We start from the raw sequence: 18,768 nt of genomic DNA on the forward strand, positions 1-18,768 counted from the left end.
TCTCATTTGAATTATGATTGCTGTACAACCATGTGCACCACACTGACGATTAAAATCCTTGTGGAATCTGGGTTCCACAGTTGTTGTTTTTTTGTTGTTTTTTGTCAAACCTGTCTTGTGTACGCATTCTGTGTGAGCTTGCTCAAAACTGACTGATTCTCCAGACTTTTGCTTACCAGCATGAACAGAAAGTATCTCCATCAAAGCTGAGTGTGCTGAGCCATTTATTGAGTCTCCAGAAACTGGGTGCCAGGGATGTTGTGGTCCAATCTATCTACACTGTCAGCTTGATAAAAGTGATGCGACTGGTTTACTGGCCTACTCTCATGTGAAACAATCCAATTCATTGTGCTTGTTGCACCATCCGTCAAAGTGTCAGCTGTGCCATGTGGCACTGATGAAGAGGGTAAATAGCAGCCCTACACTTTCACTTGTGGTTAGGGACCTACTATTTATGTAGTCAGTTCAAGCTTTTGCCGACTGAGGAGAAGGTATTACACGTTAACACTCCCCTAACTCAATAAAGTCGACTCTGTTTGGCTCTGAGAGATGATTTTAGGGCAAGTATGCCCCCCCCCCCCCCCCCCCCCTCTTGTTGAGTGTACCACTGAGTTGTCTCAATGCAGGAAAGTAGGTCTCACTGGAGTAAGATGGAATGCCATGCAAAGGTCATAAACGGTCTGTCAGCTCTGCAGTCTGAAAATCCACATCAGAGAGATGCTTAACTTCCACTAAATCCCAGATATGTTTCACTCTAGGTACCAAAACTCTGGTTTGATTGATGGAGCTTGTCATTTGTCCTGTCTAGTGTTGTGTGTGAACCAAAGAGCACAACATGCATTTACACATTCCATGTTGCTACAGAATGGAAAGCTAGTACACCATCCCTCTAAATATAAACCTTTTTTTTGGAATCCACTCTTTTGTGTAGCCATGAAAACTAACCTTGCTTGTAAATTATTATCATTGGTGTTGCTGGCTAAGTTATTTTCATTGTTTTTATACTTTTACATGCACTGTACTTTTGCATTTAACATCTGCTATAAAATATATAGATTGAAATGTACTGTATATTAAAATGTAGTTAAGGATATAGAATGAACTGCTTGTTAGCTTTCTTAATTGTTCCTAAGCACATGCTCTATTTAATTAACCTACGTTTTTACACGCTTTCATGCCTACAGTGGTCACTTTTCAAGAATTTAAATCTCCCAATCAGAGCTTTTCTGTTAAAATAACACGTTTGCTATCCGGTTATTTACTTGATCTTTGCAATCTGGCAACCATGTGCACGCGCTCTCTCAATATCATTGAGATATTCTGCTTAAATTAAAGTGTCATTCAGTCGGTCTTTGTTCCGTCACAAACCGCTTGCGCTGACTAAATCTGCAACACACAAAGGTGCAGCCTGATATCCAAATAGGAATAAGTAAAATTGCACAAGTGCATGTCAATGCAGGCTGTTACCTTGATTCAAATTTCTCATAAGTTTAACTGAATTGGTCTAAAGAGAGAAAATTATAATAACTATTTTTTTCTAAAGACTACATATAAAATAGCTACCAAAATTAATATTGACAACTGCAGTTTGACTAAAAGAAATTACTAAAATTTGACAAAAATGCAATGACTTTTCATCGACTAAAACTAGAATAAATCTATGAAAGACAAAAATGTGACTAAGACTAATAAGCATTTTCGTCTGAAGATGAAGACTAAGGTTAAAAAATGGCTGTCAAAGGCTGTAGTTTGGTTTGCTTGTTTTTTGGTCCGGACCAAATAAGACCAAACCTAAAGATAAAAATAAAATAAAAGGCTTTTATGATGTATATTTTGTTACAGACCTTACTTTATTTAATTCAGATTTAAATTTTTAGGCACTTTTATTGTGAGACTATAGCTGATTTAACCTAGAATTGTTTAACCTAGCTGATTGAATTTAGGATGGAGAGCATTCAGATGAAAGATGGGGAATGAAAAATTTGCTTACTTTGTCTATGTTAACCACTGACCCACAGAGGGAAGGACAAATGTAACAAACTTGTTATTAAATTTTCAACTGCTGCTAAGAGTGCTACTAAAAACTGCTGGATTTAGAGTCAAATGGCCTGTTATAATTTACTGCAGTTGCTGTTTTCACAGATTTTTAAAGGGGTTAATGGAGTCTGAGGCAGATTTTAAATCGAGCTGAGATAAACGACAGGGGTGCTACATTTTCCTAAAAAAAAGTTTCTAGCTATGCTGATGTCTTGGCACTTTTGACTTGAAGTCACCAACCTATTTACTAGAATACCCTAGCAACTTCCTAGCAATGACTTAGCAACCATCCAAAACACCCTATAACACCCTTCAAAACATACTGTTATCGCTCTCCTGGATGTAACAGTTAGAATATGCTGACTGTAATTTGTTGTTTGCTCCAGTCTCTTTTGCCCAGTGTTATTGTGATTCTGAATCAGCGAGATCCCAAAACTGTCCTTTATGCTTGATCCAGCAGAAATGCAGATATTGCTGTCTCGACTTATGTTTAGACACTATATCAGTGCATTTTGTTCAGCTGAGGTTAATTAATTTTGTTTCCAGCTCTAAGCATCCTACTCTTACTTCTTTATAGTCTTTTAATGACTAAGGGAAAGAGGAATACAGCATTCCTCCTGCTTGATTAATTACCTCATTGTTTTGATGTGCTTTGTCCAATAACTGATTGTGCTGTTTTAACATTAACACTGTCAGCACGGATCTTCCGGTGTGGACACATTGCTCAGGCTTTGGCTGTGTGTATCAATGTAGAAGGGATAGATCTACTGCAAGTTGCTTTAATCGAAGTTGAGCAAACTTCAGAATAGTTCAGAAAAATGTCGTGCCAGTTGCATACAGATGGACCAAAAGCACAGACAACAAAGAAACGGCAGAGAATCATGTAGAGTCATGTCTGTCATTGAGACAGATCTCTCAAGACTGTTCAGTCACCCTTGTCAGATGCAATGTCATATCAAAACTTCTGTCCTGCTTTGTTGCACAACTTTTGTCTGCTGTCTGAAGAATTGCATATTTTAGCCTCAATGAGCAGTGTGCTTGTAGTAGGTTTCAAACTGTGTAGGTCAGTGTGCATTTAAGCAATTTCACACAAGCAAGAATATCTCAATATTTCACAAGTTTACACTTACATAAAATTAGAGGGGGTAAAGTATAATGTGTGTTTGCCGTGCTGTCCGGAGGGAGGGCTCCGAGCTCGGAGTTCGGCCCGAACCCAGAGTACCCCCCCCCCCCCTCCCCATATGTATGTAAGGTGGTTAGGACTAGAAGAGTGGAGAAGGGGTGGTGGAAAGACATTGCTAAACTGTCAATGAAATGAGGTGAGACTGTTGAGTCTATATACACATTTTAATCATTGATTGTGGAGTGCTCTCCACTCGTGGTAATTATCTGAATATGCTCCTCCTGAACTTTGTTTATGTTTAAAACATCATATGCTGAACATCAGAAGTGAAAGCTTCAGCGTAAGTTCTGTCAGGAAGACTCAATCAGCGCATCACGCATTATCTCACTTCTAGCCAATCAGGTGCTGACACTCATAGTATAAAAAACTGGTACTTACGTTTGTCTGAATTCGCAGATGCTGACGCGCCAATTACCTCCATCCTCCCCAACCACCACCAAGATGGTACTTCCCCTTCATCCTCCCCATCACCACCAGGATGGTCCCTTCCTTTACCGCCAGGGGGTGTCGGCTGCACCCCTGCCTTCATCTTCAGGCAGGACATGCAGATTCGGCTACCCTCGCATTGCTCCCTAAGGACGGGGCCTACGCCATAGAACTTATAAATTTATGCTTGCTGGGCTGTTAATAAATATACGCTTGTTATTCAATATATCTCTCGAGTCTTTCTGGTAGAACAGCTGTGATTCGGCCATAGACATGTCTATATCGAATAGAGTTGTCAAAAGTACTGACTTCGGTACCAAGTCGGTACTGAAATTTAAAAAATGTGATGATACCAGCATTTCCCTCTAGCATTTTGAGCGCTGTTGGACGCATTCTTAAACACCTCTGATTGGCTATTGTGTTGACGTGCTCAACATACATGCCTGATTGCCATTGCATTCACGCGCTCAACATATATGTTTGTGGTTGGCCATTGTGTTGATGTGCTCAACTTATGTGTCTCTGATTGGCCATTGTGTTCATGCGCTCAATAGGGCTGGGTATCGTAACAAAATTTTCGATACCGATACCTTGACTTCGATACCAATTTTATGAAACCAGTTTTAACAATATAACATTACCTAAAAAAACTTTTATTTTTTCAGTTTGTTGACTTTTTTACACATATTTTGAGTCTGTAAAAAAGCACCAATGCTAAAGTTTTCTATGTTTCCTAATCATTTAACAACATGTATTCTTTACTTCAATGAGCTCATTGTTTCTACCTTAACTTAATGCATTGTTTAACAATGAAACTGAATGAAAATTAATTGAAATGCATTACACACAGTCACCTCTGATAACAGATCACTCTAAATTGTAATTTACACACATGCATTTTCTGTAAGCTGCTTTGAAATGATATGTATTGTGAAAAATGCTATACAAATAAATGTGAATTGAATTAAACATAGGCTACTGGGGTGCGGGATATATGCCTCGTGCTCAGCACACATGAAGCTTGCTGCAAAACACTGGCAAAAGTAGCCTAATGATTATGGATGTGTCGGGAAACAATAGCAAGGAGATATTTTAATTTGTGTTTTTTAAGTGTTTACTGAATGTGTTGGCTGCAAAGATGATTATTGCGATTATTGCGTATTAAAAGTAGACATATTTTGACCATATATAGGAATATTTCTCATGTCTGTGAGGCAAGTATCCTATACGCTCAGTTTCGGTTAATTTGTGATGCGCTCCAGTTCTTGTAGTCGAAGACAGATAAACTGTCTACTCTCAAGTGTATTCTGTGTGCTTTTAAGTGCCTTATCAGATTTGCTGTGTTGCCGGTCTTGGCAGCAATTATCTTATCAAAAATATTGCATCGCGTGCTTCTGGCATCGAGTCTGCTACATAGGTACACTTTTGATCATTTCCACATATTTTCTATCTATCTGGGTTGGGACGCACACACACACACACACACACACACACACACACACACACACACACACACACACACACACACACACACACACACACACACACACACACACACGCACACACGTAGTGTTACCATGTTTTATAGGTACTTTCCATAGACATAATGATTTTTATACTGTACAAACTGTATATTCTATTCCCTTACACTAACCCTACCCCTAAACCTACCCATCACCGAAAACTTTCTGCATTTTTACATTTTCAAAAAACAGCATTTAGTATGATTTATAAGCTGTTTTCCTCATGGGGACCAAAAAATGTCCCCACACGAACAAGGATTTCAGATATTGCCATCCTTATGGGGACATTTTGTCCCCATGAGGTAGGGTTTACCAGGCCACATACACACACACACACACAGACACACACACACACACACACACACACACACACACACACACACACACACACACACTACAGCCTCACGTGCGACGAGCCACGTCTCTGGGCAGCTGCATAACCACTTAGGTACAAGACATGTTTCGATACTCGGTAGTATCGAGGGAATTTCTGTCGGTACCTAAAAAGTACCAAACTCGGTACCCAGCCCTAGCGCTCAACATATATGTCTCTGATTAGCCATTGTGTTCACGCACTCAACATGTCTTTGATTGGCCACTGTGGTCACACAACTAAACATATATGTCTCTGATTGGCCATTGTGATGACACACTCAACATATTTGTCTGTGATTGACTACAATGATCAACGCTTCAAAAACACGTTGTCTTCACAGCCCGCTTATACAGATACACATGGGAGCGTTTGAAAGCATGCGTCTATCAGCAGATCCATCTATCAGCAGATATATTATGAATCCGCTGATAATAGCCTGCTTTTAAAAACTCCTGTGTAATTGTTTGGCGAAGACCATCAAAGATGTCATTGTTAATCATTGTAGTCAATCAAAGACATATATGTTTAGCGCGTCAACACAGTGGTCAATCAGATACATATATGTTGAGCACGTCAACACAATGGCCAATCAGAGACATAAATGTGTAACACATCAACAAAATGGCCAATCAGAGACATATATGTTGAGCGCATCAACACAATGGCCAATCACAGACATATATGTTGAGCGTGTCAACACAATGGCCAATCAGAGACATATATGTTAAGCGCATCAACACAATGGCCAATCAAAGGTGTTTAAGAATCCGTTCAACAGCGCTCAAAATGCTAGAGGTAAATGCTGTCACATTTTTAAAATTTCAGTACTGTAGCAAATTAGCTCTATGAAATATTAATAACCAATCATAACTTGTTATAATTGATTTTGAATATTTGGGTCAGTTAATCGGATTAACTTGATGTAGCTACATTAACATTACCACCAATTACTCATTTCATCCTGTGTACCCTCAATATTGGTTATTAATGAATTAATAGAAATGTACATTTCCGGGTCATGGGAAATGTCTTTCTTACTTTTTAAAGTACTACTTAGAGCAAATAGTCAAGATCTATGATTAGTGACTCCAGATATGAGCTTGAGACACGGACAACTTTACGTGTGACATGAACAAGATTGTATTAACTATACTAAATACTACTCTAACATACACATACATACATGCATACAGTTTACCAAGGGAAAGAGAGCTGAAGCAGAATACAGGAATGGAAGTTATAGCATTGTTTGAAATTCAGCAGATCAACAGCCTTGAGCAAACCATCAGTTTAGTTCTAACACGCCCTCCTTTAAAAAGGGTAAGGATACTTAATGTTTCAAATAATGAGACTAAGTTTGATTCTTAATTTTTTTTCCCATTTGAATTAAACTGTCCTGATGCAATTTGTTGAGGCTCCAGTTGATCTTTGATGATGTTGTCTTGATGAGAGAGAACCAGTGGAAGTCAGAGGATCTTTGGTGAATGGAAAGGCAAGGCCGCAGCCTGGCACAAGTTTGGGGTCCTTAGAACACTTCTATTTCAGCATCATCTTCACATCAGGACTTCTCAGGAAGGACCAAGAAAGCGTTAAGAGAGCACTAAGAGAGGGGCTGATCTTGAGATCAGTGATTTTTAAAGCGTGAAGATGTCACACCCTCTGGAGTTGTGTGAGCCAATAAGAAGATGTCCCTTTGGAGGGAGATTTTACGACCCATTGTGTTCGAGCAGGACATTTGAATCTGTAATTTCATTGGGTGTTTAAGAAAAAGAATCTTCAAGATGTTTAATATAGTACCCATGCTTCACAAAGTTAGCAAAATGTAATGTAAATTAACAAATGGGGAACGAAGATTGGAGTTCATAGAGACCAAACATGCCACACATATGATTTTGCTTAACCATAGTATGCAAGGTCTGAAACATTAAACCATTAGAGTTTACAAGAAAACATAGGCCAAACAACATAAAAGGAAAATCATGAGATGGGAAAATTAGATACATTTCTCAAGTGGTTATACAGTAGGATTAACGGGGTTTACAACTTGGTACAGAAGTTGGTACTTTTTGACAACTCTAATGTTGAATATCCATCAGTTCTGTAAACGACTTAATACTGAGAAATGGTGGACAGTAACAAATGAGTAACCTAACCCTAAACTTTCAAGTATTTATTTTGGAAAACTTCCAAATTCCAAATGTAGTGTAATTCACTACATTCCAAAACATTGTATCTTACATTCCTCTACATTTCAGAAAAACATGCCATTCCTCTTTATTTTGATGTGAAGAAAATCAATATCTCCCATAGCGGTCTGATAGAATCCTTTTGAGCTGTTTTTTTAAATAACATTGAATGGTTCAATGTTGTGAATTTGACATCTGATAGCATCCGTTAACTCATATAATTTAATGATATGGTCAGAGCGAGTCTCAAGTCTCAAATGACAGATGTGTTCTTGTCCAACAGAACATGAGCAGAGAACAGGGAGTAAAATGAGAGAGCTTGTGTGCTGCCTCCTAATAATTCATAATAAATACAATTAAACATGTCTGCAGGCCATGGTCAGATTTTTTGTCAGCTCAGGGATTCCAAGCTTTTATGTCTGAACCCATTTGACCTAAAATATTTATGAATTTAATATTTCAATATCTCTGTTATTTCAGGATTTCAGTTATCGGTTAATGGCCAATGGTCACATGCAGGTAAAGAAATACAATATTTTGATAAATTGCCTTTATTTTAAAATTATTTATTGAATTTTAAATAATGATTTAAATAATGACTACTCACAAACCCCTTGTAGTTCCCTCAACTCAGTGTGGGAAACTGGGTTTAGCCTGTCAGGAGGCTATTGAGAAGCTTTCTGCCTGTCAATGATTTTGCGAGTTCACAGTGGGCAGTCCACATATATGAGGAAGCTGATTGTGTTATACAGGTCCTTCTAAAAAAATTAGCATATTGTGATAAAGTTCATTATTTTCCATAATGTAATGATAAAAATTAAACTTTCATATATATATCATATATATATATATATATATATATATACCCATGATTGCGGTTTTGAGTAATGAAACAGGCTGGGAGTTTCTAAAAGCCTCAGGAATCTTTTGCAGGTGTTTAGAGTTAATTAGTTGATTCAGATGATTAGGTTAATAGCTCGTTTAGAGACCCTTTTCATAATATGCTAATTTTTTGAAATAGGAATTTGGGGTTTTCATGAGCTGTATGCCAAAATCATCAATATTAAAACAATTAAAGACCTGAAATATTTCAGTTGGTGTGCAATGAATCTAAAATATATGAAAGTTTAATTTTTATCATTTCATTATGGAAAATAATGAACTTTATCACAATATGCTAATTATTTTAGAAGGACCTGTACATGAACATTAATACAGTGGCTAAGTCTGGTGGAAGTTCTAGGCCAAAAATAACTATTGCCTAAAATTCAATGAATTGCAGATAATTATTCAGAAATATTTTTTTTCAGAAACAAGCTTCTACAGTAGAATTGTTTTTTAGAAGGTCACTGAAGATGCATAAATCCATTTTTAAATAATCTGCATTTAAAATAAACCACAAAGATGGATATAAACCTTTTATTTTTTTATTTTTTTTAAATGAATGAATGAATGGTAAGTCATGCACAGTGTTACATGTCATACAAATGCTGTTTGGTACAAATCCATATGAAGGATTGAGTGATGTTTCCGGATATACATCACACTCCAGTCGATGAGGAAAGATTCTCCTGTATGTCATTTTCAGTCTTCAATTCCTCCCAGCCCGTAACTATGGAAACTGTGAGTTGAGGCGAGTTGAAGACTAAAAATGCTGTACAGATACAAGTAACATTTTTTGGCCAGCAACGTCCATCAGAGAATGCGGGAACAGAACATCTTCGGTGAGTCTGTCCCTGCGTTTTCTCCCATAGTATTTGATGATTGTGACTCGAACATCTGTTAGATATGAAACTTGAGCGATGGATTTTCACATAATTTGAACTAACTGTTGAATTACTGTAATCTTCAGTATAAAACCAATGAATAGGATAATTGATTTGAATACTGGGATATATACAGTATGCATATTACAAATGTTAATGTCTGATGTTCCAAAACTGTGCTCCTGACATAACATTTACATTCCATTCATGACTTTATGTGGTGAGCCCAGTTGTGGAAGTCTCAACATCTGAGATTTTATTAGACCCAATTAAGTAGTATTGCTGTCATATGAAATGCTGGAGAGGAAATCTATATTATGTCCTCTTTACCCATTTTATTAAGTAAAGTAAGCTATATTAAATTGCAAATTGAAGATTTCATAACTCATCTAAGCACGCAGAGAAAACTGCATGTGTTAATTCAAATTTTGTTTTGCTCAATTGTTTTCTTGCTATACTATTCTGATAAATAAATAAATTAGTAATGTTATGTCTTCAATAGTCTTTTCTTACTCTTTATCTGTGTACTAAATATGAAATTTCCACAAAAAAAAAAAAAAAAAAAATTTATATATATATATATATATATATATATATATATATATATATATATATATATATATTACCCTACGTTCTTTTGTGGTTTTGCCTCAATAGTCACTGTCAAGAAAGTAAAAGCAATGTCTCTTTAACACCGCATATGTAAGCAGCACATATTTATTTCACTGACCATAATAATAACCTACATCATTTTTACTGCTTGCATAAGCAGAGTGATGCTAGCAGTAGTTTTAGCACTGAGTTTAGGAAAAATGCTCCACAAAACCTGTTTGTCAATAATGCACTGAAATTATGAATAAAATAATAATCATATTCATATGCCCAAATAATCCATAAAGTCCCCCTGTTGTCATAAATTGTATCCCTTTAAACTCATTTATGATCACCAAAATGACATATTTAAACATTATTTCCTTGAAAAAAAAAAAATCATGCCTCAAAATTGCTGGAATGTAACTCTACACCATTGCCTCATTTAGTATTCTATGAATATGCAAATTAGCCCCGCCTCCACTCACTCACACCAGTTCAGAGATTAGGCTTGTTCGACTCGATACAGCGCAGCGCAGACCAATCAGCGGCTGGCTTCAAGAAGTGCATGCCGGTTAAAAATTCTGTCCAACTTGAGACAGTGCCGACATCATGTCACCATGACGTATGGCATCAAAGTACAGCGAGAGCGATTCGAGAGCAGCCGGAGGACTCTCAAGAGTGATGACGACACAGCTGTTCAACGATTGGCCGGATTCACCGCATGACAACAATCACGTGTTTTTCGTGTTTATTCTCACACCTTCAGTTCCACTAATTCCACTACAAATCTTTTTTTTTATAACAGTAAAATCTCTTTTCATGTATTTGCGATGTTACATTGTATCATGTTTATCGAAATAAAACTGATAAAAAAAACGTAGACCCCACTACATTGATAGTATAGGCTTATGTCAAACTTTACTCTTGTACAAACAGACGCTGTATTAAGCAGTACTTATAAAGTATTGAAAAAAGTGTCCGACTTCACGTCTCCGTTTTCAGCTCCTCCCCGGCAACTCTCACTGCTCGGTTACATCCAGCGCAGCTGATGTCCAACACACCTTTCCACTCGTTGACGATCACACATTGACCTAATTGGTTACAAGTTTGTGACGTCAGAAACGTTTCAAACTGCGTTTTTGATACTGCAGTTTTGATGAGAAAATACTCAGCAATGGTGTTGACTTATGTATTTGCACATGGTTTGTCTTAAAGCACATTAAAAACACCACACTTATCTAAACAACATTAAAAACTTGATTTTCACCACAGGGGGACTTTAAATTTAAATCTTTCAACGTCATCTCTTCTCGAACGATGTGTACACCTGCAACCTGTCACTAATGTGAGATTGCAACAATCCAACGAAATCAATCAATCCCCGATGGATAAAATCAAGTCCTGGTTTCACTCAGGTATACGTAAGAGTACGGAAGATGATTGCAATTTTCGTTTCATGTTGACTCTGACTTTCTGTATGAAAGCCCATTTCTGCCTCAGAGTAAAATAAAAATAAAAATGTGAGATGAAGTATAAAGTATAAAATAAGAAATAAATGTACATTACACAGTTGCACACAAGCAATCTGTCAGTCTTATTCTCAGCAAAGAGAAAACAAGAGAGGTTGATCATTAAATGATTACAAGCACAGAAAGGCGATAGAAGCTCTCTTAGTTTTTTTTTTTTTTTTTTTGCAGGGGCATTTTTCCCAAAACATTTTAAATTGCTTTATCTTTTATACATAAAATGAAGTGCATGCCCTTCTTACTAATGAAGTGGAATAGTAGATAAATATTTTCATACCCTTTTCTGGTAGAGCAGGATTGTCCTTAATCACGTTGTCACAGTTATGCTTATAGTTTTGGTTTCCCGCCACTAGTTTGTCTCATTGGTTTCTCATTAATTAGATCCCACTGTTACTTTGACTCATCTGTTGTTGTATTAAATGACTTATCTATTTTAAACTACTGCTACTCTCTTCGTCTTCTTCTTGGACTACCTGTGACACACGTATACAGTAAATGATCATCATGTGTAAACATTGCACCTTTCTATTTCTTGAGGAAATGTAGTTGACTATAAGTATACTTAACAGAAAGCGTATACTAAGTACACTACGTTTTCTTAAGGGAAGTGACATCACAAACCTGGCAGTGTCTTTCATTTAAAAGAGCACTATTGTAGTCAAGACCACTAATAACTTCTCACTTGTCTAAAGAAGAATCTTATTTAGAAGGTTTCATTTAAACGTAAGTTTTTTTTTTTTTTACGGTAACACTTTACAAGGAGGTTTCATTTGTTAACATTAGTTAATGGATTAACTAACACAAACTAACAATGAGGAAGTTACAGTATTTATTCAACTTTGTTAATGTTAGTTAATAAAAATACAGTCGTTACTTTTTTGTTCATGTTAGTTCACAGTGCATTTACTATCGTTAACAAATACAACTTTTGATTTTCATAATATATTAGTAAATGTTGAAATAAACATTAACTAAGATTAATAAATGCTGTTGAAGTATTGTTCATTTTTAGTTCATTCTTAGTTCATCAACTAAATGAGTTAACTAATGACACCTTATTGTAAAGTGTTGCCATTTTTCCTTTTTGTACAACACTTCAATGTCTGAAACTTTGGTCCTTCAAAGTTTACAAATCTCATCTTTTATTTAATTTAAATTTTATATGTATGTTCTCCAGTCTTCAAAAATAATTGTATATATTATTTATGTTACATAAAAACTGAATCATTCATTGATACAGCACCATTGAAAAGTCTGGCTTTGTGCTTTCTTTATGCCTGACCAGTTATTATTATGATTTCACTCCCTATTAATGTATTGTACCTTTGTTGCATTCCCAATGAACCCTTTTCCTTCTTTTTTTCTTCTTCTCCACTCTAAATGGAACGGACACAATGACTTCATATTACTCGCAGACATTTAATTACGGCCATGGAAATGATAGAGCCAGTGTACATTATCAGCAATTATTCTGTTGCAAATTGCATAATTGTTCTGTTTAGAGGTAAAAGTTAAATGTGATTAAGGGAGAATTCGATATCATTTAGAAATGGTGATGATGAAATGAGAAAAGGATATCAGTCTCTTTGAAAAGGCAGCTGTGATAATGGGGATGTTTGGATAAGAGAAGAGCCCTTTTCTAATCAGAATTCCTAAATGAACTGTAATTGTTGTCTAAGCCCAGCCATGGCTGATGGGCTTATTCTTCGTTGTTAGCAGGGGGAACAACTCATTAGCGGTATGTGGCTCTTATAAAGTGCAGGTACTGAAATGAATGTGGATGTTTTCATTTGCAAGGTCATATGAAATCAAAGCATTTACAGAATCAGAAAAAATCATAAAACACAAACTTACTGTAGTGTTTGATACAATGTTTCAAAGTTATGAGAACGATGCTCTCTGAAGTATTGCTTTATTACAAAGCACAAATGAAAAATATTAGTATTACATTTAAAAAATAACATCAACGTTTAAAGTTTTAATAGCTCATGCTGCCTTCGTGTGCTATCGGGATTATCGTAATATTACTGTGAAACTTTGGATTTCCGAGTTGGGCGTGCCTTAAACCTAAACACGATTTTACATATCTGCTGCGACTGCTATTTTTTAGTAGTTTTTTCCACAACAGCTACATCGCCTTGTCGTTAGTGCATATTTACGCAAATGAATAAACATTTGAAGCATATTGTTTTTTTTTAGGTGTGTAATGTAGGGCTGGGACGGTTACCGCATTACCGCAATACCGCGGTCACGTGATTCCAACCGCGGGTCTGAGCTCATCACCGTCATCCCCGCAAAAAAACAACAACAAAAAAAACCTTGGCCTGCACATGTGTGCACGTTGTGTCTAATGACATGGATTCATTGATTCTAATGACATGGATTATGTCTAATGATATAGTGGCTTACATTGATTCAAGGTTTTCTAAACAAAACTTATCATCAAAAGATGGAGCAAATCCGATCTTTCGCGAGTTGAGGAGCGCAATGTTCCATGACACATAATAACATTCCATTCGTATTAGAGATGCGCGGATGGGCTATTATTATTTCATCCGCAAACGCATTACAAAACTCATCATCTGTCCGCCATCCACCCGCACCAACGTTTTTTTATCAATTTTCGAAACCGCATCGCTGACTGTTTTAAGGTCTATGAGCAATGCGAGGTGCTGCTGCCGCGAGGCTAGAAAGCTCTTGGCTGTTCTAGAATGAACACTGATCCAATGCAGCAAAGATATTTAAAGGCTAAAGTCCCTAATATATTGGCTATGTTGTATCCCCAGAATATCAGCAGTGAACTCTGTCTCCGATCGGCGCACAGGGATAAATATAAATACGTAAATAGCCTATAACGCACATCGGCAAACCTGTCCTTACCTGACTAGGCTACTGTAGACTAAAATTTTATCATTTCGTTTTGAATTTTGTTTAAAAGTAGACATTTAGGCCTAGCCTACGCCAAGTTTTGGTTCATTTGAGACGAGCTCCAGTTCATATACCATGGGGGTTTACCGCCATACCGCGGGAAAATCTTGCTTTTCAACCGCGGTTAGAAAAAATCCATACCGCCCCAGCTCTAGTGTAATGATACCCTCATGTCACGATTCGATACATGTCACAATACCGAACTCACGATATAATATTATTGCGGTACTCCAAGACATATGATAAAAGATTAATAAAAAATGTACTGTTGATTAATATGCTAAATTTGATATTAGATTGTGGGTGTATTTAATAGGTTTGGACTTGGTGCTGGTAACCCAATGCACAGGACAATGTATCATTAGTAGTTTAATGTAGAACTGACACTAAAACTCGTTTTCAAACTTGTTATTGAAATCTAATTTTTTTTTTCTCACACAGTCATTTTTATTTTAGGTGAACTAATATACAGTATATTGTCACTATCCACGATACATATTGATGCATTTTTGTATTGATGTTTATACACACCGAAATTAACATGTATTTGACCGAAATTCCAGAATCGTCAGCAAGTCCGAAATGTTTTATTAACATTTATGTCAGGATCCGTAGACTTGCATATATTTTGACTTTTTGTAAATGTTCTTTACGACAACATAGTAATTACGACTTGTGAATTACATTCGACGTGCATGGGAACGTTTAAATGAAAGCATAAAGAACCAGGTGTACAGTATGTTTCCTGTAAACTGAAAAGTGCATGAATGAATTTCAGCATTGTTGTTCTCTAATGCCCTTAACTTGTTTGTCTGGGTGTATCTGTGTTAGTTCTACAGGTGTTTCAGAGCACTTCTCAACTGTGACAAACCCCAGCGAGGTTCCAGTATGAAAAGTTCTTCAAAGGCAACCAAACCTTTTCGGCCTGGACGGCGCACAGACAACTTTACTTTTGTGGTGGCTTCAGTGGAACCCACAGCAGTCCCCAATAAGACAAACCCAGTGGAGGACGGCCCTCTATCAACAGATAATGCCAGACCTGCAGTGGTCTCCCTTGTGGCCCATTATAATGGTTGAGAGTTATTCGGTTTCAAAAATGGCAACACTTGAATAAACTTTTCACACAAAATGAGGGAAATGCAGTGTAGGATTTGGAGGATTTTACAGGCATATGGCGTATAAATACTATGAAAAACGAGAAAAGGAAAGAATCCTGAGGGAAGCTGATTTTGTGGAGATTATTTTTGTGTTCAATATGTGTCTGCTATCCAAACAACAGGGTGTTATATTCTTGTAGTAATATGTAGATAGCAGTTCCTAATTGTCTCTCAGATTCTGCAGATGTTGATGTTACTATTTTTGTAAACCTGTCCAAAAGATCTGCTGAGGAAAAAAAAGACTATTCTCAGTACAGTAAACAACAGCCCTTAAATGTCTCTTTGAAAAGACTTTTTTTTTTTGTAATAGTCCTGAAGAAAAAAAACGTGGAAAAAACGATATTTGTAACAATATACAACTTGATCATTTTTTGAATGGTATTAAAACGAAAGGGTTTTCTACATATATTGTTTTTTTGTTAGTATTTTCAGAAAAGTACAAAAAACAAAAAAAGAGGGAAGTTGTGTATGACGACTTCCCCCCGAAATGGCTTTTAAACCTGTGTGGCCTGTATATAGTGAATGTAATCATTTTTTGTGTGTTTTTTTTATGATCATTGTTCGAGGCTTATTATAATTATATTATATTTAAGAATAAGTATAAAAATATGTGGACAGCTGGAAAGCTTATAAATATTTGATAATTTATGTTTATGTATGTAAAAAAAAAATGTTGAAATGTGTACAAATTGCATGATATAGACTATGTGCTCTTTAGACCAAACAGAGAGGAAAAAGGAAAGAAAATCAACACTATTGTGTTAGGACATTTAACTTTACTGTTGCAAACCCGTACATTAGTGTGTGTGTGTGTGTGTGTGTGTGTGTGTGTGTGTGTGTGTGTGTGTGTGTGTGTGTGTGTGTGTGTGTGTGTGTGTGTGTGTGTGTGCGTGCGTGCGTGCGTGCGTGCGTGCGTGCGTGCGTGCGTGCGTGCGTGCGTGTGGTAAAGAACTCCAGCTTTATCATTCAATTAACATTAAATTAGTCACGCTCTCCAAACACATCCCATTTAGAAACAGGTATCTGAAATTTAAGATGTTCTGGATGAGCAGAACATAAGTTCAAGGCTCTGTAATATTTTACGAGAAAGATGTTTTTAAAAGCTCCTTGAAGCATTTTACAGTTTTTTACAATCGCTATGACAATTTTTTCAATACTTTTAACAAATTTCCTAAACTGTTAACGCACCAACACAACATACAATTGGCAAAACAGTTAATTTCATGCTCAAAATCACACATTGTAAACTAAACTCCAACACTAATTTAAAAATACAATAATACACTATCAACAATACACTATGTCTACCAAAACACTGCAAACATGTCTCAAAATCAAATAATTTTTCAAAACACTAACATATGTTCTCGTCCAACAGGAAGATTTAGTCAATCACAGCACAATGTCATAAAAACACTAACATCAGATGGAATTACAGAAACGTCATTGTTTTATATGTGTCAGGTCTGCCCTTATACAACAGACAGTATATTGTATTGATCATAGATTGTGTTTTGCACTGCGGTTTCTTTTGAAGCCTCCTACATTTTTGTTTTGTTGGGTTTAGGTCTTTTGCTGCAGAAATTCAATAAAAAAAGACCCGTCTCAGAGTGCTTTATAGAATGTACGGTTACTGTAATGAAAAAAAAAAAACGAAGACAGAGACAAAATTGCAGCAATAAATAAAATACATAAAAATAAATGTATATATTTGCATAATTCAATCAGCTGTTTCTCAGTAACAATAGAATAAAATACAGGGGATATACAGGTGCTGGTCATATAATTAGAATATCATCAAAAGGTTGATTCATTTCAGTAATTCCATTCAAAAAGTGACATTTGGATATTATATTCATTCATTACACACAGACTGATATATTTCAAATGTTTATTTCATTTAATTGTGATGATTAACTGTGAACGGACAACTAATGAAAATCCCAAATTCAGTATCTCCGACAATTAGAATATTACTTAAGACCAATACAAAAAAAGGATTTTTAGAAATGTTAGACAACTGAAAAGTATGAACATGAAAAGTATGAGCATGTACAGCACTCAATACTTAGTTGGGGCTCCTTTTGCCTGAATTACTGCAGCAATGCGGCGTGGCATGGAGTCGATCAGTCTGTGGCACTGCTCAGGTGTTATGAGAGCCCAGATTGCTCTGATAGTGGCCTTCAGCTCTTCTGCATTGTTGGGTCTGGCGTATCGCATCTTCCTCTTCACAATACACCATAGATTTTCTATAGGGTTAAGGTCAGGCGAGTTTGCTGGCCAATTAAGAACAGGGATACCATGGTCCTTAAACCAGGTACTGGTAGCTTTGGCACTGTGTGCAGGTGCCAAGTCCTGTTGGAAAATGAAATCTGCATCTCCATAAAGTTGGTTACAGCAGGAAGCATGAAGTGCTCTAAAACTACCTGGTAGACGGCTGCATTGACCTTGGACCTCAGAAAACACAGTGGACCAACACCAGCAGATGACACGGCACCTCAAACCATCACTGACTGTGGAAACTTTACACTGGACTTCAAGCAACGTGGATTCTGTGCCTCTCCTCTCTTCCTCCAGTCTCTGGGACCTTGATTTCCAAAGGAAATGCAAAATTTACTTTCATCAGAGAACATAACTTTGGACAACTCAGCAGCAGTCCAGTCCTTTTTGTCTTTAGCCCGATCGAGACGCTTCTGACGCTGTGTCTTGTTCAAGAGTGGCTTGACAAAAGAAATGCGACAGCTGAAACCCATGTCTTGCATACGTCTGTGCGTGGTGTTTTTTGAAACACTGACTCCAGCTGCAGTCCACTCTTTGTGAATCTCCCCCACATTTTTGAAAGAGTTTTGTTTCACAATCTTCTCCAGAGTGGTCAATGGTCGTCTTTTGGACAGCTGTCAGTCAGCAGTCTTCCCCATGATTGTGTGGCCTACAGTACTAGACTGAGAGACCATTTAAAGGTCTTACAGGTGTTTTGAGTTAATTAGCTGATTAGAGTGTGGCACCAGGTGTCTTCAATATTGAATCTTTTCACAATATTCTAATTTTCTGAGATACTGATTTGGG

General features: G+C 36.7%; 1 protein-coding gene across 1 annotated transcript in view; it reads left to right on the forward strand.

Moving 5' to 3' along the window:
• tmtopsa (teleost multiple tissue opsin a) overlaps positions 1 to 15,743 on the forward strand; it is a 107,835-nt gene extending 92,092 nt beyond the window's left edge. Inside the window, exon 4 of the mRNA XM_077198743.1 lies at positions 15,377 to 15,743. Coding sequence (XP_077054858.1) covers positions 15,377 to 15,622 — 246 coding nt within the window. The 3' untranslated portion in view covers positions 15,623 to 15,743. The remainder of the gene's footprint in view (positions 1 to 15,376) is intronic.
• The last annotated feature ends 3,025 nt before the right edge of the window (positions 15,744 to 18,768 follow it).

The sequence above is a fragment of the Siphateles boraxobius genome, unplaced genomic scaffold (genome assembly GCF_051911475.1).
Source record: "Siphateles boraxobius isolate OS27281-9 unplaced genomic scaffold, OSU_SipBor_1 1, whole genome shotgun sequence".
Classification (NCBI taxonomy): domain Eukaryota; kingdom Metazoa; phylum Chordata; class Actinopteri; order Cypriniformes; family Leuciscidae; genus Siphateles; species Siphateles boraxobius.